This window comes from Ranitomeya variabilis, chromosome 2 (assembly GCF_051348905.1).
Source record: "Ranitomeya variabilis isolate aRanVar5 chromosome 2, aRanVar5.hap1, whole genome shotgun sequence".
NCBI classification, from domain to species: Eukaryota; Metazoa; Chordata; class Amphibia; order Anura; family Dendrobatidae; genus Ranitomeya; species Ranitomeya variabilis.
In genome coordinates this window covers 685,970,736-685,995,953 of record NC_135233.1, presented here as the reverse complement: position 1 = coordinate 685,995,953, position 25,218 = coordinate 685,970,736, and the positions used below count along the sequence as shown (strand labels likewise).

General features: G+C 43.7%; 1 protein-coding gene across 2 annotated transcripts in view; it reads left to right on the top strand.

Annotated features, from left to right (window-relative positions):
* Window positions 1-14,037, top strand: part of ENPP3 (ectonucleotide pyrophosphatase/phosphodiesterase 3) — a 211,568-nt gene extending 197,531 nt beyond the window's left edge. For both annotated transcript variants that reach the window (XM_077289350.1, XM_077289351.1), the window contains exons 23-25: window positions 1,073-1,205; window positions 3,652-3,808; window positions 13,558-14,037. In XM_077289350.1, the coding sequence (XP_077145465.1) occupies window positions 1,073-1,205; window positions 3,652-3,808; window positions 13,558-13,734 (467 nt within the window). In that variant the 3' untranslated portion in view covers window positions 13,735-14,037. The remainder of the gene's footprint in view (window positions 1-1,072; window positions 1,206-3,651; window positions 3,809-13,557) is intronic.
* The last annotated feature ends 11,181 nt before the right edge of the window (window positions 14,038-25,218 follow it).

The window sequence follows — 25,218 nt, the reverse complement described above, 5'->3', positions numbered from 1 at the left end:
TAAGTGCTGCCATATTCCCTCTACATGTTCAAGATTTGAAGCTATGGTAACAGGAGATAAGGTGGACTGGAAAAGAACACACTTGGAGCTTTGTGAGCTGGGCTTGGTGTCATGGGTTTACCGAGACAGAGAGGATCCAGAAGACCACAGTGTCTGATTTCTCCTACTCCTGCACTGATTAGAAGCACTTCACCTTCATATTAAATGGTGTACATTTCTTTGAGCAGTGCAGGGATTAATCTACTCTGGTTAGAGCTCCTGGAGCTAAGGCTTTCAGCTGTGCACTGTTAGCCACGCCCATCTCCTATATAAACTGGCTCCTGGCTAGCACTCATTGTTAGAGTAGCTTTTGCTGCATGGCTAGAGGTTGTTGTTGGTTAATATTGGAGAAGGCTTTGGTGGATTTATCTGTGACTGTTGCTAGGTTTTGAGTGTGTGATTATTCCCTTTTTCCTCCTACTTTGGTTTTACCCCATCCTCCACTCCCCAGTACATACCTCTGTTACATGTGTGTGTGTATTTTTGTATGTTTGGTATTTTTTTTCGTTACTTCTGTTCGTATTACCTTGTTAGTCTGGTTGGTGTATTACGGTACACTACTATTCCTCTTCCCTGGGTGGGAGAAGGGTACAGACCGAGGGCGAATTCAGGAGCTAAGGCAAGGTACGTTGCATCTTCAACATTAGAAGCAAGCCGGGAATAGGTCGAGCGTGGGCACCCCTAGTGTTAGTGACCGGGAAGGAGCCCCTGGTCCCGGGATACCCGACAACAGAGTCGCGACACTTTGTCCCTTTCTTTGAGAGATCCCTGTCAGTCCTGTTAGACTGTCATAGACAGCAATGCTTTCAGAACTGGGTGTCAACTGTTTTTCTAGATTTCTGATGATTTGAGGGACATCCATTGTCTCTAGCATTGGGACAATTTGCAAGCGTGGTAGAATAACACATATTCATATTAGTAATAATGCTAGTAAGGTCATAAATGTTGAACCTGTGATATAGTTTGCTGCAGTATCACTCTGGTAACTGTATTAATTAATTGCTGAATGTCTTATAATTTGTATTCTGCCTAGAAATCTGGAATTATTTAAATAATATACTCCTTTTAAAGTACGCTTCAGAAAGAAATGGAGTTAATGTGGTTACCGGACCAGTCTTTGACTACAATTTTGATGGACAAGTTGATTCCCCAGCTGAAAACAAGAGGTACATTAGATTAATAGTACAGTATATATACACTATATATAATGTGGCAGGTTCCTTCTAATTAGGCCAATTATGCAACCCCAATCCTTAAAGAGTACGTATCAACAGTGTGTGGCTGTCCTTTTTATTAAAAAAAAAATAATGGGCAGCCAGAGATTGTCGATTTTAGTAATTAGCATGTATTAAATAATTGTTGGAAAGTGTGCCTAAATGCCCACTACAGGATGGAATATCCTAGCAAAAGTCAGGTCTCACCTTCCAGATTGTCACGGCTCACCTGGTAAGTAGAATTCACTAACCACAGTTCTGCATGAACACGAGGACTGAGGGTGATGACACAGTGGGCTGGATTTGCCACATTGCACGTGGAACAGTGAAGATGTCAACAATGGTTATACTGGGTGGCAAGAAAATGAGCAGAGCAGGACACACCAGAAGCCTCATAGTGTCAGGAGTGTAGACAAGCACAGAAGAGCAGATGAAGTGTAGGTCTGAACTAGGTTATAGATACAGGTTGTAGAAATTACATGAGTTTGCAGAGATGATTGCAGCATAATGTGAACAGTCTCTAAATAATACTCCATAATGCCTACAGCAGCCGATGGGTTGACAGCAGGGCTGAGGAGCAATAGATTCAGATTGCAGAAAGCACAGGAGTTTGCAAAGATGAGTTCAGAATAAGGGTACCGTCACACAGTGCCATTTTCATCGCTACGACGGTACGATTCGTGACGTTCTAGCGATATCGTTACGATATCGCAGTGTCTGACACGCAGCAGCGATCAGGGACCCTGCTGAGAATCGTACGTCGTAGCAGATCGTTTGGAACTTTCTTTCGTCGCTTGATCACCCGCTGACATCGCTGGATCGTTGTGTGTGACAGCGATCCAGCGATGTGTTCGCTTGTAACCAGGGTAAACATCGGGTAACTAAGCGCAGGGCCGCGCTTAGTAACCCGATGTTTACCGTGGTTACCAGCGTAAACGTAAAAAAAACAAACAGTACATACTCACATTCCGGTGTCTGTCCTCCGGCGTCTCAGCTTCTCTGCACTGTGAGTGCCTGCCGGCCGGAAAGCGAGCACAGCGGTGACGTCACCGCTCTGCTTTCCGGCTATGGTGCTTACACAGTGGAGAGAAGCAGAACGCCGGGGGACAGACACCGGAATGTAAGTATGTACTGTTTGTTTTTTTTACGTTTACGCTGGTAACCACGGTAAACATCGGGTTACTAAGCGCGGCCCTGCGCTTAGTAACCCGATGTTTACCCTGGTTACCCGGGGACTTCGGCATCGCTCCAGCGCCGTGATTGCAAAGTGTGACCGCAGTCTACGACGCTGGAGCGATAATCATACGACGCTGCGACGTCACGGATCGTGCCGTCGTAGCGATGAAAATGGCGCTGTGTGACGGTACCCTAACAGTCTCTAGATAACAGCTTGTAATGCTTACAGCTGACGTAGAGTAATCAACAGGTCTGAGGCGCAGTAGATACAGAATGTAGAAACACAGGAGTTTGCAGGGATGATTACAGCAGAATAGAACTTCAAAACAAACAGCAACTGAATACAACACTGATACCTTTGTTTTGAAGTTGGCCTTAAAGGCAATTAGATGATAATGTTACTAAGGAATAATGGGCCACTTATGACAGGGAGCACAGCAGATGGTGGTAGCCATAGGGTAAGGGAGTAGAACCCAGTTTTGGTATTGCAACAAGAATGTTACACAGGTTGTGGGATCCTAGTATATAGAGCTGGATCGTACACATCCTGTGTGGCCCTCCTCACAGTGAAATTGTGAAATCTTCCATGATACCTTCAGATTTCGCACTTTAAATAAACTCTGCTACATCCTTGACGAAGCTAATGATGTTACCTTTCAGTAACTGCTTATTGGAGGATGTAGCAGACCTTGTTAATTACACAAATTCATCAAAGTACGGTTGCCCATTGTTTTCTTAAATAGAAAGGGCAGTCACAGATTGGTGAGAGGTACTCTTTAAGGCTGGAGCTGCAAGGCGACATTGGCCACATCACAGGTCATTTGGCCAAAGATCGCTGTTTACAGCTGCTACATAACAATATAATACATGTGAATGAAATCACATTGCACAAAGGACTTCGACAAGTTGCAAAAAAAAACTAACTGGTTTTGGACTTTTTGCAACTTGTATATCACCATTGCAGGACCTCACAGGTCACAATGCGACTTCATTCCATTATGTTGCGATGTAGCAGTAGTATACATTGATTTTTGACTACGTGCCATTACTTTGCTAATGTCGCTGTTTCCCCAGCATATCTGTAATGAATGGAATATTTTGCTCAAATTTCTCTGCCTAAAAGTTTTTACTTTCTTTAACATATAAGTAACATTACTAAGGTTGTCATAATATTTAGTCAATGTTGTTTCTCTTTTTACACTTGCAATTTCCTTGCCCACAGTTATGTTGATGGCTCAAAGATTCCTATTCCAACACACTACTTTATGGTGCTGACCAGCTGTAAAGATACCATTCAGACACCAGTTACTTGCTCTGGTAATCTTGATGTCTTATCTTTCATCATTCCTCACAGACCAGATAACACGGAAAGCTGTGCAGTAAGTATTTTGTTACATCATAGATAGATATGCAAAAAAGTATTTCCATTATGGTGAATTAATAGCAACTGTTTGAAGCAGATGATGGCTGAATATCACAGCCAGCATCTACCGGCAAAGAAGTGATCTCAGTTCCTGAGTCTGCATCAAAGTCAAGGAGTCGGCATATGAGGTAGCAAGACATCACATGTTGGTGAAGGGGTAAATAGTTTGGCAAATGCCAACTTGTGATGGCTGTTCGATTGGCTCACAGTGTCTGCAAAATAATAGGTCTTGTGGGTGTTCCCAGTAAGCAGTGGTTACTGCCTACAAAAAGTAGTCTAAAGAAGGTCAGATATTGAATTAGCGACAGTCATGTGTGCCCAAGGCTCACTAATGAGGGGTGATCAAAGACTAGCTATTGTAAACTAATCCCAGAAAAGAGCTACTGTAGCATAGAACTAATTAAAAACTTAATGCTGACTAATACTATGTTATAAAAGCATCAGAACACAGTGCCTTTCAGATTGCTAAGTATGGGTCTAACTGGTAATACAGTCATAGTTTCTTTCCTGACCTTGTCCACTGCTTAAGGAACCTGCAATAGGCACATGAGTATCAAGACTTAACCACTAACTAATTGAAGAAGCTAGCCTAGTCCAATGAGTAACATTTCTTTCTTACATTATATGGAGGATAAGGTGTATGGATGTGGTACCTGTAAAAATGATGGCACAAAGGGAAGCAAGCAAGCTTGAGTAGCCATACTATGGGCAATGTTCTTCTGGGATACCATAGATTTGTCCATCATTGTCCAGCAATGATTTGAGAAACTATATCAATGGAAGCCCTGCATAGAAACTCATAGGACTTTCAGGATCTGATGTTCAGAAAATATAGTACACCCTCATAGGTTTTGTGATGTCCGTACCTTTATGGGTCAGAGCTGTTTTGAGGGCACAAGAGGTACCTCTGGGCTGCCAACAGGAATTTCAGGGCCTATACTGGCATTTTTTTGCCCCGTTGAGACTCCGCCCAAGCTCCACCCCATCTCCACTTCCACCCCTCGAATCTTCCACAGTCCCACCTCCCACTCTTGGAAAACCTCCACTTCTGCACCACATCCTCACCAATCAAACATATATATAGCCAGCAGCCTTTTTTGGCCAAATGATTTTTTAAACCACCAACATGACAAGGTACGCTCTTTTAGCAGGGCTCTTCTCTACTGTAACCTATTAAAAATTTCTTAAAATATCCAATACTCTTTTTAAGTGTATTACTTTTTTTTTTTTTTAAGGGAATGTGTTTTGTAAAATGACAAATAGTACCACATACAAGGGAGAAATATCACAACACCATGACAAGATCACATATTACACCACATAGTGACTGAATAATACCACATACAGAGGATGAATGCGTCGCACTATGGCCAGGCCACATATCACCACCAGATATTGACTGAATATTACAATACTGATCATGAAAAAAAAAAAAATTTGAAGTGCCATTATACACAGGACCTACCAGTTACATTGTACACAGGATCTCTGTATATAGTGTACATTTAGTACAGTGATCACCAGTGACATTATATACAAGAGCTCTGTATATAGTGTCCGTCTAAAGGTAATACAGTGATCACTGGTGACATTATACACAGGAGCTCTGTAAATAGTGTCAGTGCACAGGTAATATAGTGATCACCAGTGACATTATACACAGGACCTCTGTATATAGTATACAGTGTATAGTGTCAGTGTACAGGTAACGCACTGACTCACCAGTGACATCTCCAGTTGAAGTCCTACATCTTTTTCTAGTGTATGGGCGTGTCAAAACAGATAGTTTTCCTTTGTCTAGATGCCTTATGCAACAAGAGACACTGATATCCATGTTCCTTATTCATTAGTAGGGTCGATGCTTGTGTACTAATCATGCTCCATCGGCCCACCATTGAGGTGATGGTTACCCTGTTTCACCCCTCACTTCATCATTTGCAGTCCACCGTTTTCCTCTCAGTTCATCAATTGTAGTCCTCCTCCCTCCTCACTTGGTCATTTGCATTCCCCTCCTCCACCACATCATAATTTGCAGTCTCCCGTACACCCTCACTTCATCATTTGCAGTCACCCGCCCCCTCACTTCATCATTTGCAGTCCCCTGACCCCTCACTTCATCATTTGAAGTTCCCCTCAGTTCTTTATTTGCAGTCCCCCGTCACTTCATCATTTGCAGTTCTCAGTCCCCCCTCACTTCATCATTTGTGGTCCCCCTCCCCCTCACTTCATCATTTGCCGTTAACCCTTCACTTCATCACTTGCAGCCCCCTCACTTCATCATTTTCAGTCACCTTCCCACCCTTACTTCATGATTTGCAGTCCCTCTTCCCCCTCACTTCATCATTTGTAGTCCCCCCTCATGCCATCATTTGCAGTCCCCTCCTCCCCTTTACTTTATCATTTCAGCCCCCCTCCCCCACTTCATCACCCATTTAATTCATTTTATAAAGAAAAAAAAAGTTTTTCATACTTACCTCTCTGACTATCCCCTGTAGACGCAGCTCTGCTTCTGTTGTCCTGACAATGGCCAGTAGCGCATGTACATGCCAGCATGTGAAAAAGGTGGAGGAAGCTGGAGCTGTGCAGCTTTTCAGGTTTGACGGCCATGGAGCTCTGGGAAATCTCCCAGCGCCAAGGTGTGCGCTGCAGCACATAGCATTTTAGTATACCGTGGTGCCCAGTGAGGAGACGTACAAGAGGAGAACCCGGACTGGGTCCGGGCCCCCCCTGTGTACTTCTGCTAACAGGGCTCCATACAGCAGTAAGAGCATTAATGCCCTGATGGTGGACCTGGGGGGCCTACACAATTTTAGACAGGTGTTTTTAATAATATAACTGATCAGTGTGTATTTCAATAGATTCAATTTGTTTTGTAAAACTCATGTACACTTCCTGATCATTCCATGCTAATGAATGCCAGGTACAATTAGGTGTGATCAGAAGTCTAGGTGATGAATGTGGCTTTGTGACCATCATTAACAGACTGTTTTGAATAAAGGAGTCAATGTTGTAGTCGTAGCATAGAGCCTAGCACAACATTTTTAGCATTTCCATACGGAATTTTATTTTTCTGGCAACAATCAAAGTCTGCTTAGTAATACTCTCTGATTCAGAATGATTATGTCACCTGAATTTCTCAAAACAGCTTCCTGAATGGAACATCTGAAATTAGTAAAAACAAGTAGTTTTGAATACCTTTTTACAAATAAGAGGAACACAGAATTTTAAGAAGCAAAGCAACTTTGGTAAAAAAAAAAAATGTCATACAAGGGGGAATATGCAAAAGTAGGAACTAGAGATGATTAAATCAATCTGTAGAGAATCGACTGAGTAGAATTTTGTGAAATTTTCCACGCTGCAAGCGATGATGTCAGTAAGGTTACCGCAGTACCTCAGCTATGAACTGCTATAACCTTAGTGATGTAACCACTCATCACTGCAGACGCATTCTCACGCTATTGTCAGTGTGTTCTGGCTGGTGTGCTGAGTGGTCACATTACATGTCACCGCTCAATACACCACCCGGATGTAGCAGAGTTGGGGATGGACGTGGGTTGGATTTATGGGGGACCCGTTTGGTATATTTGATTTTTTAAAGGTAATAAATGGGTAATAGAGGTTCGAGGAGTGCTTTGTATAAATAAAAGACTTTTCTCTGTGTGTTTTTTGCTTTACACTTATGGGATTAGTAATGGGGTTACTTATAAGAGAATTGGTTAATATAGTGCTAAGGCTTCTTTCCCATGGAGCTTTACCTGGCCTATTAGCTTCTTTATGCCAATTGCCAGTCTCCATAAATACATACAGTATCCTCTAGGAGACAATACACAGATTTTACCACTTGGCAGATTAGAAGTGCAACATAACATTCTGTTAAACAATATTTTCAAACTAACCGAAGTTTGTCTGAGCACCCTCTTCCAGTGGTCATGGTATATACCGGTAGTGCAGGATATTTATAAGTATCCTGTTAAATTACACCGGAGCCAAATAGGAAACAGAATGTTGGCCAATGTTTCAGCAACCTTCTTACTCAGTTTACTACTAACAGTAGTAAATAATTCCAAGCCTATGTTTTTTTCAATTCCAGAACTTTGGGACATGATGTGCTGATTATAGAGGAAAAGCCACTAAACACAATCCTCATCCAGCTTAACAATTTCACAATCTCGGGGGTATACTTTAAAATAGCTAAAAGTTAAGATTTGACGGGAAATACAGAGTTTCATATTGTATTCTCAATGAACACAGATTATCAAGGAAACATGAGCTTTATGAGTTCCCAAGATTTAAAGGATTATTTTCAGTGGTATAGCATGGGTTTCCAGCTCCTGGGTCCAAGTCAAGTATTTTGAGAGCTTTAACCTGTGAACAGTTAGTGCTCTGAGTTCCTTCTACCAGTTCAATATTGGACCACTTAATCATCAAGTACATGTATTGTAATTTGAGCAAAATAATGGTGAAAATATTTTGTTTGAGCTTTTACTTAGTTTCTCCTGCTATTTCATGAAATCAGGCATCAAGTTTTAAAAATAAAAAGCTATATTTTTTTAATGTAAAATTTTAGAACGCTAACCCTTTGACTCTTAATTCTTAAGCACACTGTAGCTCTAAACCTGACTCAATCATCTTCTGTGTATTGTTGCATTGTGTGTTTATATAACTATGTAGTGTTATATGCCCTTTATAATAGTGCAGTAAAACTTTTATTATATAAAATGTGTATACATTCAGTCTATATGTGGTCTAGATTTCACAATTGCCTCCATAACCGCTCAAGACTTGGGGCAGATCACTAAATTAGTATGCATATACATATAGGTCAACAACATGGACTGGAGATGTGGCATCTACCCTTCATTAGGCTTGAGGTGCTGTGATTGACAGGAGTACTCGAAATGACTCTCCTCCCCTAGCACTTATGCTAATTAAGGTTACGATCTTCATTGATTAGAGCTGTTTTTTCATTTTTACACTTTTTCTAACCTTAACTAGGCATAAGGTTAGGGTTAGGGACTGGTTTAGAGTTAGGGTACTGTCACACTCTGCACCTTTCCAACGATCACGACCAGCGATACGACCTGGCCGTGATCGTTGGAAAGTCGTTGTGTGGTTGCTGGAGAGCTGTCACACAGACCGCTCTCCAGCGACGAACGATGCTGAAGGCCCCGGGGAACCAGGGTAAACATCGGGTTACTAAGCGCAGGGCCGCGCTTAGTAACCCGATGTTTACCCTGGTTACCATCGTAAAAGTAAAAAAAAAAACAGTACATACTCACATTCTGGTGTCCGTCAGGTCCCTTGCCGTCTGCTTCCCGCTCTGACTGAGTGCCGCCGTAAAGTGAAAGCAGATCACAGCGGTGACGTCACCGCTGTGATCTGCTCTTACTTTCCGGCCGGGAGTCAGTCAGGGCGGCCCTGCGCTTAGTAACCCGATGTTTACCCTGGTTACAAGCGAACGTATCGTTGGATCGGTGTCACACACACCCATCCAACAATGACAGCGGGAGATCCAGCGACGAAAGAAAGTTCCAAACGATCTGCTACGACGTACGATTCTCAGCGGGGTTCCTGATCGCCGCTGCATGTCAGACACAGCGATATCGTATGGATATCGCTGGAACGTCACGGATCGTACCGTCGTAGCGACAAAAGTGCCACTGTGTGACAGTACCCTTAGGCTTAGGGCTAGATTTGGGCTTAAGGGTGAATCATGCATGAATCATTAATACGTTAGCTGATAATCTTTGGTCATCTCAGTCACAGGTTATACAGGTTGTGCAGACCTAGACTTAGAAGACAAAGCTCATTTCATTAATCTGAGCTTCTTTAAGCAGATCTTTGATCTGCGGTGAACTCACTGAGCTGAACTGCAGTGAACTCAGTGACTTTTTCCTCACAGTGCTGAGGACATTGCAGTTCAGCCCAACTGGGAGCGCAGCCTCAGTGACCTGCAGTAACCTCGATCAGGTCATTGCTGCTCACTGATGCAGCGCTCACAGCATCTCATTCATCAATGGTATGGAAGGTCGCATCTTGGCATCATCCAGGTTAAAAATTATTTATCCCACGTATTACGGCGTGGGACAGAACGACAGACAGGTGAGGCATATTGTTGTTTTTTTATTTTTGTTTTATTACAGTAGATGTTGGCTTCAATAGAATGGGCATTAGATGAGTATAACTGTTTGTTATTTTTAAATAACAATGGAAAAGTGTGTTTTGTTTTATTTCAAATAAAAGACGTTATTCCTGCTGTCTGTTTAATTACCATACAACTATAGGATTAGTAATGGATTGGTGTCTTATAGACAATACAAAGGTGACATCAACCCCACAAATATAAACCCTACTTGCCACCGCTACAGAGCAAGTGTGATGAGTTGGGAAAGTACCAGAATTGGCGCATCTAATAGATGTCCCTTTTCTGGGTGGCTGCGAGCTGCTATTTTTAGGCTTTGGGATGGTCAATTTCCATGGCCTATTACCAGCCTGATAATACCAGCCCCCAGCTGTCAGCTTGAGCAAGGCTGGTTGTCAACAATGGGAGGGACCCCAGGCCGTTTTTAAAAATTATTTAAATAATTAAAAAAAAAAAAAAAACAGCATGGGGACCCCTCTGTTCTTGATAACCAGCCTTGCTGAAGCTGACAGCTGAGGGTTGCAGCCTGAACCTGTGAATTTTGCCTGGCTGGTTATTAAAATTACAGGGGAACCTACGCCTTTTTTTAAATTTACTTATTGTGCAGGCGCCGGCTGATGAATACTCCCATCAGCTGCTGCCTGTTCTTACTGTTATTATCGGCCACAGGTTTAGGCTGATAGGAGTAGTAGTTCCATCAGCTGCCGCCTGCTCTCACAGTTATCAGTTGAATATAACTCTCAACATTCAGCCCTGCTTGCACGGATTGCAGGTAGAGCAGGGAAGAATGATGAAAACCATTTTCAGCACCCGGCACCAGGGAACAGTGCTAACTGTACTGCAGCTTCCCAGGTGACAGTACGTGTGGTACTGATGCGACACACGGGCAGCACATGGTTGCCACACATACAGTATGTCCCAAGTATTAGACACACAGACACATATCTCTGGTACTGGTTTTTACAGTATCGGAAATATCAGGATGTGTGAAACTGGCCTTACATAGTATGAAAGGTTCTCCTCCTGCTCTTGTTAGTGCAGTTTTCCTCAGACTGCACAGCTCTCCTGATCTCAAAACGGCTGCTAATGGTGGCAAATGTGACCAAACCTCAGTGTCTAATGAGCATAGTGGACAATCCCTTTAAAAGTAATAATGGCCTAGTGTTTGGAAAACCACAGGCGCAGTTACCCAACCCTTTTATGTTGCACTATTACTACAATCTAAATCTGAATTCTGTTACCATGAGGTGAAAATGTTAATATTAAATTTGAACAATGAAATATTCTAAAAGCTTTTTAAAGTAGCCTAATGTGTTTATATATTTTTAAGCCCAATGTCCAATGTTTTACAAGAAAATAGAATATACTTAACTACAGAAAAGGATATTCAAGTTTCATCAAATACATGTTATACTTTGCATACTGAAAATGTATTACGTTTTCCAATATACTTTATGCATCAACGATAGTTTTCAAAATCTCTTCTTGCTGTCATTCAATAGAAATCTTCATTTATGCCCAATGGATACAAATCAGTCGGAGTTATGTGACAGGCATGTCGGTTGTCAGCTAGACACGTCGGTTGTCAGCTAGACACGTCAGTGATCAGCTCATCAGAAAACACAGTTGTGCTGCACATATTGCTATGAGCCATGCAATACTGTATATGATCATCGCGACCATGAACAGATTTTTATCCTCCAGGAGAAAACAGTTGGAGTCACTGAGTGCAGTTTTTTTTTTAACATGAACTCGCTTTGATTTAGATCCTGAAACCACAAGGAATTGACACAGAAAGTTGAATAACTTTTCATCATACAAAAAATCCTTATTCTTTCACATTGAAATGATAGCAGATAACATTGGCAAAACCAGAGACTAAATGAATTCTGTCTACTTCCACAATAATTTAGGAGAAAAGACTCACAATTCTTCAATGGTTAAACCACCTCTTAAAGCTGACAAATGGGTTAATGCAGAACAAAGAAAGACCTTGGTCAGACTTTCAGGTTTTGTGTACATGCTCTATCAGTATTTTTCATAGTTAGAACACATACCTATTATAATCTATATCCGGCGTTTATTCCTCTCCGCTCCTGGGAGGAAATCAACTTTATTCCTCCCAGTAATATTCTGTTTTTTAGTCGTGGGGCAGTGCCGTCACGAGTCCAGTCACCGCTCAATGTATAGAGAACGGCGGATGTAACCGCACCCCGAAATAACAAAAAACTGACTGGCACATCCAAGATAGTGTGAATAGGTGCATACCAGGAGCAGCTACCTTCATACACAAAATACAAAAAAAGGTTGCACTCTATCGTGCTAAAGCATGTCAATGCGAAATGCATGGAATATGAATAGCAATATGCCTTCTGAATATTAGGAAAATATTAGACGCTTTGCACATAATTTGGCCAAATTATATCTGCCCATCAACCAACGTCAAGGTGGTCTCAAAAAATAGATGGGTAGATGGGTCCCTACATGTATGAATGCCTCTCTTAAGCTGATGTCTGAATTCCTGGGTGAATGTGGACACCTCTCTCAGTAAAGCTTGCATTTATGGGTAGGTAGGAACCTGCTGTAATTAAAATCACCACATCTTGAAGGGCGGAGTGCTCGGTCAGTAAGCTAACATTACAAAAGACAAAAAACTGACTGGCACATCCAAGATAGTGTGAATAGGTGCATACCTGGAGCAGCTACCTCCATATACAATATGCAAAAAAAGGTTGCCCTTTAACGTGCTAAAGCATGTCAATATTAAATATGAATAGCAATATGGCTTCTGAATATTAAGAAAAAATGAGGGGCTTTGCACATTGTATATTGTATATGGAGGTAGCTGCAACATGTGGTGATTTTAATTACAGCAGGTTCCTACCTATCCATAAATGCAAGCTTTACTGAGAGAGGTGTCCGCATCCACCCAGGAATTCAGACATCAGCCTAAGGGAGGTATTCATACACATATGGACCCATTCATTTTTTTAGTCCACCTTGATGTTGGTTGATGGGCAGGCATGATTTGGCCAAATTATGTGCAAAGCGTCTCATTTTTTCCTAATATTCTGGCGCAGTATTGCTATTCATATTTCATGTATTTCACTTTGACATGCTTTGGCACAATAGAGTGCAACCTTTTTTTGAATATTGTAACCGCACCCCCGTCACTAACTGACAGAAGCTCAGCATTCGGGATGGCTGTCAGTCAGTGTGGAGGGCTTGGTTACAGCTCTCTATATAAACAGACTGCGTCACTCCCTTGACTGAAACCCAAAAGTTACCAGAGAGTTCCGAGGATATAAGTGCTGGCTTCAGGCAGGTGTTGAAAGCAGCTTCAGATTAATCCCATATCTGTAGGTTTAATAGCATGTTTTCACGTGACCGGTTCCCTTTATCTTGCTAATCATTTCTATCATTCCCATCATTTTTCCAGTGAATCTTTTAGGATCACATATTATTTTTTTTTTATTTCAATTGAAGGTAACATGCATATCAGAAAGAACAAAATAAGGCATCAAAGTAGCATTTATTTCACTTGTCTTGTTTTGACTTTTCAGGATAATAAACCAGAGGAAGAATGGGTTGAAGAGAGGCTAAAGGCTCATGCCGCTCGTGTCAGAGATGTGGAATTGCTCACAGGTCTGGATTTTTACTGGAAAAGACAGGAGAAGAACATTACCGAAGTTTTACAACTGAAGACATTCCTGCCAACATTTGAGACTATCGTAAACTGAATTATGTTTTTTCTGCGAAATTACAAGCTTTCCAGTATTGAGATTCAAACTAATTTATTTTCCGCACAACAAGTCTTTGGAGAGAATTTGTCAAAGTCCGTGAATTTGAATTTCAAAAGATCTCTACCAAATACAATTACCCTACAGAAATGGTGTCAGCAGATTCTGTCATTGTAGAAGATAACAAATGTCTAAGCATTTATGCATCCATATAGGACATTTTGCCTATGCTGTAACCAGTGATTGACTATCTTGATTCATATTGCAACAATGGGTTTATTAAAAACAATGGCTGTAAAATCAAATGCTTTCTACTTCTTTCTTTCATTGACGGCTATGCATTATACTTTATATACTGATCTGGTGGGGAGCATTTTTGCATAGTCAGCTGTTGTTTTCATTTATACAATTTTAGGGTATATACTTTGTGTCGATAAAAAAACACACGTGGTGTTTCGATTTTTTTTAAACGGCATTTACTGATCAGCTTACTTAAGTTTATATACCAGGGCAGAGCGAAGTTCGCCGGAGCAGGAACGAGATTAGGGGCTCTGTGTGAAGGACAGGTCATCCAGATGAAGTATGCAGGAGTACCGCATTTGTGGGGATAGTGGAGGTGTCAAGCAAGACCAGCGACACCCATTGGACTGGATGGCAACATATAGGGAGATTCTAAAAAGTATTTTTGGATATGTAGAGATGATTGGGGACTTATTTAGAGCCTAGACTGCTGTAAAAGAGGCATTACATGTAGTGGCCTTAGTTTATATTGGGAAAACCTGGTGAGATGTTCCCTTCAAGGATCTTAAATCAAGGTAAATTCTTCAAAAACTGTTTTATACGTAAAAGAGGCTGCTTTTAATGAGTGGTCAACACAAGTTCATAGTCTGGTAGTAGTCACAGCTGCATGAACCAGAAAGTTCCAGGTGCGAGAACAAGCAGGAACCTTGCATTAGTAACGACAGTATTAAGTCATCATGTCCAGTTCTCACAGTCCATTCCTAATGAGTGGCTGACATGAATAAGTCAACAGTATTGTATCATACTTATCTTTTAATAATCTTTGCTGGAGAGCAGCATCTGTATCTAATCTTAATAAAACATAAGGAGGATTTAAGCAGGCCATCAAGAGACCATTAAGGAATGGACAGATGTTTACAACAGGCTTTATGAAAACTCTAATTTTTGCAGTTAAGACTTTTGTTTTAACTTTTCGGCGTTTAGCTGCGCACACATTTTTCTTGAGCAGCTGTTTATCTGGTGTAAATATTTTCCTTTGATTTGGAATTTCTTGCTGCGCAGAACATTGGGAGAGGGAGAGCGTTTTCCTTGTACAAGTATGCAGAATATTTTAAATTAAGACTTAAAAAACCTACAAAAAATGTAATTTCACTCTCATCATTTAACATTTTTTTCACTACTTCTCAACTGAAAGTATTCAAACAATTATCAAGGGAATTGGCAGAAATGTTCTTTTAAGAAAACATCTATAGAGTAAGTTTCTTTAACCACTTCGTGATAAGTTGTCTCCTAAAAGAGATTGACCCACCACAAATATTTATCACATTATCATGGGTTGCCTTATTCTCCTGTTCAATGGAGTAGTGGTAATAATAATAATTTTAATTATATAGCGCCAACATATTCCGCAGCACTTTACAAGTAAGTGAGGACATGTACAGACAATAAAAACATTACAGTGTAAAGGTACCTTCACACTAAGCGACGCTGCAGCGATACAGACAACGATGCCGATCGCTGCAGCGTCGCTGTTTAGTCGTTGTGTGGTCGCTGGAGAGCTGTCACACAGACGGCTCTCCAGCGACCAACGATGCCGAAGTCCCCTGGTAACCAGGGTAAACATCGGGTTACTAAGCGCAGGGCCGCGCTTAGTAACCCGATGTTTACCCTGGTTACCATTGTAAAAGTAAAAAAAAACCACATACTCACATTCCGGTGCCCGGCGTCCGCTTCCCTGCACTCCCCTGCATCCTGTGTCAGTGCCGAACATCTCCGGCATCTCCCACAGACGGCCGGCACTTACACAGGATGCAGGAGGAGTGCAGGGAAGCGGACGCCGGGCACCGGAATGTGAGTATGTGTTTTTTTTTTACTTTTACAATGGTAACCAGGGTAAACATCGGGTTACTAAGTGCGGCCCTGCAGTGAAGACATCGCTGGATCGGTGTCACACACACCGATTCAGTGATGTCAGCGGCGAGATCCAGCGACGAAATAAAGTTCTGGACTTTCAGCAACGACCAGCGATCTCACAGCGGGATCCTGATCGCTGCTGCGTGTCAAACACAACGATATCCCTATCCAGGACGCTGCAACGTCACGGATCGCTATCGTTATCGTTGTAAAGTCGCTTAGTGTGAAGGTACCTTTACACATAATTCACTAGTTACAGGAGGAATGAAGGCCCTGATCTCAGGTTTACAATTCATAAGCAAATAGATGGACACAATAGGGACAAAATGCTTATCAGGTACGGTCTAGACATCATTATAATAATAATTGGGTTATATAAAGCTGCATGATTCGGTCATCATCTAGTATCTAAGTGCAGTTTCTAAGTGCTATTGGATGCATGGAGAATATAGAAACAGTCAGATGGGATCAGATTCTGAGGAAGATTTAGAAAAAGGGAACAGGAGAGAATTAGCAGTGAGATGATAGACCTGTCTAAAAACATTTTTAACAGTTTTTAAAGCATGTTTAAAGTGTTGGGGCTCGATATTAATCGGATCGTCCAGGGTAGTACATTCCAGAAAACTGGAGCAGAATGAGAGAAGTCTTGGAGACAGAGGTGCGAGGTTTGGATTATGAAGAATGTAAAGGCCCCGTCTCACTAAGCGATTTACCAACGATCACGACCAGCGATATGACCTGGCCGTGATCGTTGGTAAGTTGCTGTGTGGTCGCTGGGGAGCTGTCACACAGACCGCTCTCCCCAGCGACCAACGATCAGGGGAACGACTTCGGCATCGTTGAAACTGTCTTCAACGATGCCGAAGTCCCCCTGCAGCACCCGGGTAACCAGGGTAAACATCGGGTTACTAAGTGCAGGGCCGCGCTTAGTAACCCGATGTTTACCCTGGTTACCAAAAAAAACAAACACTACATACTCGCCTTTCGGTGTCCAGGTCCCTTGCCGTCTGCTTCCTGCTCTGACTGAGCCGCTGTACAGTGAGAGCAGAGCGCAGCGGTGACGTCACTGCTGTGCTCTCACTTCTCACTGTACGGCCGGCAGTCAGTCAGAGCAGGAAGCAGACGGCAAGGGACCTGACGGACATCAGAAGGCGAGTATGTACTGTTTGTTTTTTTTTTACATTTACGCTGGTAACCAGGGTAAACATCGGGTTACTAAGCGCGGCCCTGCGCTTAGTAACCCGATGTTTACCCTGGTTACCAGTGAAGACATCGCTGGATCGGTGTCACACACACTGATTCAGCAATGTCAGCGGGGCCTCAACGACCAAAAAAAGGTCCAGGCCATTCCGACACGACCAGCGATCTCGCAGCAGGGGCCTGATCGCTGGTACGTGTCACACATAGCGAGATCGCTACTGAGGTCGCTGTTGCGTCACAAAACTTGTGACTCAGCAGCGATCTCGCTAGCGATCTCGCTATGTGAGACAGGGCCTTAAGTCTTAGAACAGTTGCAGAATGGAGAGCACTGGTGGTAAGGTGATAATGATAAGGTGGTCATACAAGAGCACTACTGCTTTATTCATTGTCTACCGGATTGATAGAGGTAGCAAAGAACAGTACTCTAATATCTCTGTCTGTTGCACATGCTGTATTACTGATGTCATGGCTGACTGCTAATGCCAATAGTACAGCATGTGGCCACTGCTGGCTCCATGCAAACAAAGATGGGAGAATTGCTGAAAGGTGTTTGCTTCTTGCTTCTCTCTCCCCGGCCTGGTCATGGAGGGGTTAACTTTCCTTCCTCTCTTTGGTTCTTGGGTGGCTATTTATTGGTGCTATTTTAGGTAGCCTTTGTCAGTGATAGTTTATTGTTGTGAAATTGGATTCTGGGCTCCCCCGGTGGCCACTTGTGGAATTTAACTTGTGTGCATCATCCCCTCTGTTCACCTGCTCCTATCAGGATGTGGGAGTCGCTATATAACCTTGCTCCTCTGTCAGTTTCATGCCGGTCAACAATGTATCAGTAGCCTTTCTGTGCATGTTCCTGCTACTAGACAACTCCCAGCGAAGTTGGACTTTTGTCCTTGTGTGTTTTTGCATTTTGTTCCTGTTCACAGCTGCTGTTTCGTTACTGTGTCTGGAAAGCTCTTGTGAGCGGAAATTGCCACTCTGGTGTTATGAGTTAATGCTAGAGTCTTAAAGTAATTTCTGGATGGTGTTTTGATAGGGTTTTCTGCTGACCATGAAAGTGCCCTTTCTGTCTTCATGCTATCTAGTAAGCGGACCTCGATTTTGCTAAACCTATTTTCATACTACGTTTGTCATTTCATCTTAAATCACCGCCAATATATGTGGGGGCCTCTGTCTGCCTTTTGGGAAAATTTCTCTAGAGGTGAGCCAGGACTGTCTTTTCCTCTGCTAGGATTAGGTAGTTCTCCGGCTGGTGCTGGGCATCTAGGGATAAAAAAACGTAGGCATGCTACCCGGCCACTTCTAGTTGTGCGGCAGGTTTAGTTCATGGTCAGTATAGTTTCCATCTTCCAAGAGCTAGTTCTCATATATGCTGGGCTATGTTCTCTCGCCATTGAGAATCATGACAGTTTGACCGGACCAAAAAAGGGTTAAATTACTGGCTGAGAAAGGAGAGAAAAAAGAAGTCTGCTACAATTTTTTTTTTTTTTTTTCCCTCTAGTTCTGAGTGTGCTCTTAATTGAATCACTTGCTAGTCTGCCTATACTGCAGCCTTCCTCTTTTCCTCTCCTTCTAATCCTTGAATGGCTCTGTGATCACCTGTTTCTAATGGATCTTCAGAGTGTAGCTACAGGTTTGAATAATCTCGCCACAAAGGTACAAAATTTGCAAGATTTTGTTGTTCATGCACCTATGTCTGAGCCTAGAATTCCTTTGCCTGAATTCTTCTCGGGGAATAGATCTCACTTTCAAAATTTTAAAAATAATTGCAAATTGTTTTTGTCCCTGAAGTCTCGCTCTGCCGGAGACCCTGCACAGCAGGTCAGGATTGTAATTTCCTTGCTCCGGGGCGACCCTCAAGACTGGGCTTTTGCATTGGCACCAGGGGATCCTGCGTTGCTCAATGTGGATGCGTTTTTTCTGGCCTTGGGGTTGCTTTATGAGGAACCTCATTTAGAGCTTCAGGCGGAAAAGGCCTTGATGTCCTTGTCTCAGGGGCAAGATGAAGCTGAAATATACTGCCAAAAATTCCGCAAATGGTCTGTGCTTACTCAGTGGAATGAGTGCGCCCTGGCGGCGATTTTCAGAGAAGGTCTCTCTGATGCCATTAAGGATGTTATGGTGGGGTTCCCTGTGCCTGCGAGTCTGAATGAGTCCATGACGATGGCTATTCAGATCGATAGGCGTCTGCGGGAGCGCAAACCTGTGCACCATTTGGCGGTGTCTACTGAGAAAACGCCAGAAAATATGCAATGTGATAGAATTCTGTCCAGAAGCGAGCGGCAGAATTTTAGACGAAAAAATGGGTTGTGCTTCTATTGTGGTGATTCAACTCATGTTATATCAGCATGCTTTAAGCGTACTAAGAAGCCTGACAAGTCTGTTTCAATTAGCACTTTACAGTCTAAGTTTATTCTATCTGTGACCCTGATTTGTTCTTTGTCATCTATTACCGCGGACGCCTATGTCGACTCTGGCGCTGCTTTGAGTCTTATGGATTGGTCCTTTGCCAAACGCTGTGGGTATGATTTGGAGCCATTGGAGGCTCCGATACCTCTGAACGGGATTGACTCCACCCCATTGGCTAGTAATAAACCACAATACTGGACACAAGTGACTATGCGTGTTAATCCGGATCACCAGGAGGTTATTCGCTTTCTGGTGCTGTATAATCTACATGATGTTTTGGTGCTGGGATTGCCATGGCTGCAATCTCATAACCCAGTCCTCGACTGGAGAGCTATGTCTGTGTTAAGCTGGGGATGTAAAGGAACTCATGGGGACGTACCTTTGGTTTCCATTTCATCATCTATTCCCTCTGAGATTCCTGAATTCTTGTCTGACTTTCGTGACGTTTTTGAAGAACCCAAGGTTGGTTCACTACCTCCGCACCGGGAGTGCGATTGTGCCATAGACTTGATCCCGGGTAGTAAATACCCTAAGGGTCGTTTATTTAATCTGTCTGTGCCTGAACACGCTGCTATGCGAGAATATATAAAGGAGTCCTTGGAAAAGGGACATATTCGTCCTTCGTCATCTCCCTTAGGAGCCGTTTTTTTCTTTGTGTCTAAGAAAGACGGCTCTTTGAGGCCGTGTATTGATTATCGACTTTTGAATAAAATCACGGTTAAATATCAATATCCGTTACCACTGCTTACTGATTTGTTTGCTCGTATAAAGGGGGCCAAGTGGTTCTCTAAGATTGATCTCCGTGGGGCGTATAATTTGGTGCGAATCAAGCAGGGGGATGAGTGGAAAACCGCATTTAATACGCCCGAGGGCCATTTTGAGTATTTGGTGATGCCTTTTGGTCTTTCAAATGCCCCTTCAGTCTTCCAGTCCTTTATGCATGACATTTTCCGCGATTATTTGGATAAATTTATGATTGTGTATCTGGATGATATTCTGATTTTTTCGGATGACTGGGACTCTCATGTCCAGCAGGTCAGGAGGGTTTTTCAGGTTTTGCGGTCTAATTCCTTGTGTGTGAAGGGTTCTAAGTGTGTTTTTGGGGTTCAGAAGATTTCCTTCTTGGGATACATTTTTTCCCCCTCTTCCATCGAGATGGATCCTGTCAAGGTTCAGGCTATTGGTGATTGGACGCAACCCTCTTCTCTTAAGAGTCTTCAGAAATTTTTGGGCTTTGCTAACTTTTATCGTCGATTTATTGCTGGTTTTTCTGATGTTGTAAAACCATTGACTGATTTGACTAAGAAGGGTGCTGATGTTGCTGATTGGTCCCCTGATGCTGTGGAGGCCTTTCGGGAGCTCAAGCGCCGCTTTTCTTCCGCCCCAGTGTTGCGTCAGCCTGATGTTGCTCTTCCTTTTCAGGTTGAGGTCGACGCTTCTGAAATCGGAGCTGGGGCGGTGTTGTCGCAGAGAAGTTCCGACTGCTCCGTGATGAGACCTTGTGCTTTTTTTTCCCGTAAATTTTCGCCCGCCGAGCGGAATTATGATATTGGGAATCGGGAGCTTTTGGCCATGAAGTGGGCTTTTGAGGAGTGGCGTCACTGGCTTGAGGGGGCCAGACATCAGGTGGTGGTATTGACTGACCACAAAAATTTAATTTACCTTGAGTCTGCCAGGCGCCTGAATCCTAGACAGGCGCGCTGGTCGTTGTTTTTCTCTCGGTTTAATTTTGTGGTGTCTTACCTACCGGGTTCTAAGAATGTTAAGGCGGATGCCCTTTCTAGGAGTTTTGAGCCTGACTCCCCTGGTAATTCTGAGCCCACAGGTATCCTTAAAGATGGAGTGATATTGTCTGCCGTTTCTCCAGACCTGCGGCGGGCCTTGCAGGAGTTTCAGGCGGATAGACCTGATCGTTGCCCACCTGGTAGACTGTTTGTTCCTGATGATTGGACCAGTAGAGTCATCTCTGAGGTTCATTCTTCTGCGTTGGCAGGTCATCCTGGAATCTTTGGTACCAGGGATTTGGTGGCAAGGTCCTTCTGGTGGCCTTCCCTGTCACGAGATGTGCGAGGCTTTGTGCAGTCTTGTGACGTTTGTGCTCGGGCCAAGCCTTGTTGTTCTCGGGCTAGTGGATTGTTGTTACCCTTGCCTATCCCGAAGAGGCCTTGGACGCACATCTCGATGGATTTTATTTCGGATCTGCCTGTTTCTCAGAAGATGTCTGTCATCTGGGTGGTGTGTGACCGTTTCTCTAAGATGGTCCATCTGGTTCCCTTGCCTAAGTTGCCTTCTTCTTCCGAGTTGGTTCCTCTGTTTTTTCAAAATGTTGTTCGTTTGCATGGTATTCCGGAGAATATCGTTTCTGACAGAGGGACCCAATTCGTGTCTAGATTTTGGCGGGCATTCTGTGCTAGGATGGGCATAGATTTGTCTTTTTCGTCTGCTTTCCATCCTCAGACTAATGGCCAGACCGAGCGGACTAATCAGACCTTGGAGACATATTTGAGGTGTTTTGTGTCTGCGGATCAGGATGATTGGGTTGCTTTTTTGCCTTTGGCGGAGTTCGCCCTCAATAATCGGGCCAGCTCTGCCACCTTGGTGTCCCCGTTTTTCTGTAATTCGGGGTTTCATCCTCGATTTTCCTCCGGTCAAGTGGAATCTTCGGATTGTCCTGGAGTGGATGCTGTGGTGGAGAGGTTGCATCAGATTTGGGGGCAGGTGGTGGACAATTTGAAGTTGTCCCAGGAGAAGACTCAGCTTTTTGCCAACCGCCGTCGTCGTGTTGGTCCTCGGCTTTGTGTTGGGGACTTGGTGTGGTTGTCTTCTCGTTTTGTCCCTATGAGGGTTTCTTCTCCTAAGTTTAAGCCTCGGTTCATCGGCCCGTACAAGATATTGGAGATTCTTAACCCTGTGTCCTTCCGTTTGGACCTCCCTGCATCCTTTTCGATTCATAATGTTTTTCATCGGTCATTGTTGCGCAGGTATGAGGTACCAGCTGTGCCTTCCGTTGAGCCTCCTGCTCCGGTGTTGGTTGAGGGTGAGTTGGAGTACGTTGTGGAAAAGATCTTGGACTCTCGTGTTTCCAGACGGAAACTCCAGTATCTGGTCAAATGGAAGGGATACGGTCAGGAGGATAATTCTTGGGTCACTGCCTCTGATGTTCATGCCTCCGATCTTGTCCGTGCCTTTCATAGGGCTCATCCTGATCGCCCTGGTGGTTCTGGTGAGGGTTCGGTGCCCCCTCCTTGAGGGGGGGGTACTGTTGTGAAATTGGATTCTGGGCTCCCCCGGTGGCCACTTGTGGAATTTAACTTGTGTGCATCATCCCCTCTGTTCACCTGCTCCTATCAGGATGTGGGAGTCGCTATATAACCTTGCTCCTCTGTCAGTTTCATGCCGGTCAACAATGTATCAGTAGCCTTTCTGTGCATGTTCCTGCTACTAGACAACTCCCAGCTAAGTTGGACTTTTGTCCTTGTGTGTTTTTGCATTTTGTTCCTGTTCACAGCTGCTGTTTCGTTACTGTGTCTGGAAAGCTCTTGTGAGCGGAAATTGCCACTCTGGTGTTATGAGTTAATGCTAGAGTCTTAAAGTAATTTCTGGATGGTGTTTTGATAGGGTTTTCTGCTGACCATGAAAGTGCCCTTTCTGTCTTCATGCTATCTAGTAAGCGGACCTCGATTTTGCTAAACCTATTTTCATACTACGTTTGTCATTTCATCTTAAATCACCGCCAATATATGTGGGGGCCTCTGTCTGCCTTTTGGGAAAATTTATCTAGAGGTGAGCCAGGACTGTCTTTTCCTCTGCTAGGATTAGGTAGTTCTCCGGCTGGCGCTGGGCATCTAGGGATAAAAAAACGTAGGCATGCTACCCGGCCACTTCTAGTTGTGCGGCAGGTTTAGTTCATGGTCAGTATAGTTTCCATCTTCCAAGAGCTAGTTCTCATATATGCTGGGCTATGTTCTCTCGCCATTGAGAATCATGACAGTTTATGCTTCCAAGCTAGAGCAGCTGACCCGTATACCCTAGTGATTCTTCTGCCTCTGACTTTCCATGTGTGTGTCTGACCTGTTCCCTATCCCTGACTCAGTGTACGTTTGGTGATTTCCCTACAGTGTATGACTCGGCTTGAACTCTGAACTCCGCGTCTGGTTTTTCTGTCTCTGGTACTGTGTTCCCCGACTGGCTTTTGACCCTCTGGCTTGTACCTTGACTCCTCTTTCTGTCTCATGTTTTGGATACCGCGCTCCCGTCTGGCTCTGACTTTTGGGTCGTCTCTGACCTCGTGCTTTGCTGTGACCTCTGTTACTTCATCTCCCTGTTTGTTGCTAACTTTGGCCTGTCTGACTACTCTGCTGCCTCCTGGTGGTGGACTGCCTTTCTGCACCGAAGTGTTACACAGTAAGTGCAATACTTTTTCCCGTAACATCGCCCCCTGGTGGTGGCTGAGCGCAACTGCTCCGCAGTTGCATTGCAAAAGGTTAGTAGTGGATCATCGAGAGAAATGTGTTCGAGTTTCAATCATGTGATCACCATTTTGGCCAATTATAGCAGTTAAAACAAAAGATTGTTGTGGCAACTATTTTTTTTCATGGTCTGCACTTTATAAAAGCTTTTCTCTTATTTTATCTACTGATAACACGCTTATATACACTAGCCTAATGTAAGGAGTTGGGTGGGACCCTCATGTACCTTCTCTCTCCATAACACTGTTCACCTGTGTCACATGCGTCACCCTGACGTTTTATTAATGTTTTACTATTGTGTGCACTGTAATGTAAATGTATTTGTCCTGTGTCGCGCATAGGCTTAGGGATAGATTAGGAAGTAGTGCAGGACCATAGGGGGATTGGAATAGAGGGGGCACATTAGAGATAGAGATAGAGAATAGGATAGATAAGAGTGTTAGGTTAAGCACAGGCATCAAGGGGTTATTCAGTGGGGAGGAGTTAGAACAGAGCAGCACAGAGCAAGAGAGGTGTAGGACAGATAGTTCCTGGTTCTGTCATACACCCAGGCACCCTGCCTAAGGGCAGGATGTGTGAGTAGAGAGAACAAAGGACTAAAGCTGTGGGGATAAAGGTACCTTCACACTAAACAATATCGCTAGCGATCCGTGACGTTGCAGCGTCCTGGATAGCGATATCGTTTAGTTTGACACGCAGCAGCGATCAGGATCCTGCTGTGATATCGCTGGTCGTTGAACAAAGTTCAGAACTTTATTTGGTCGTCAGACCGGCGTGTATCGTCGTGTTTGACACCAAAAGCAACGATACCAGCGATGTTTTACACTGGTAACCAGGGTAAACATCGGGTTACTAAGCGCAGGGCCGCGCTTAGTAACCCGATGTTTACCCTGGTTACCAGTGTAAAATGTAAAAAAAACAAACAGTACATACTCACCTTCGCATCCCCCGGCGTCCGCTTCCCACACTGACTGAGCGCCGGCTGTAAAGTGAAAGTACAGCACAGGGGTGACGTCACCGCTCTGCTGTTAGGGCCGGCGCTCAGTCAGTGCAGGAAGCGGACGCCGGGGGACGCGAATGTAAGTATGTACTGTTTTTTTTCTTACATTTTACGCTGGTAACCAGGGTAAACATCGGGTTACTAAGCGCGGCCCTGCGCTTAGCAACCCGATGTTTACCCTGGTTACCCGGGGGCCTCGGCATCGTTGGTCGCTGGAGAGCGGTCTGTGTGACAGCTCTCCAGCGATCAAACAGCGAC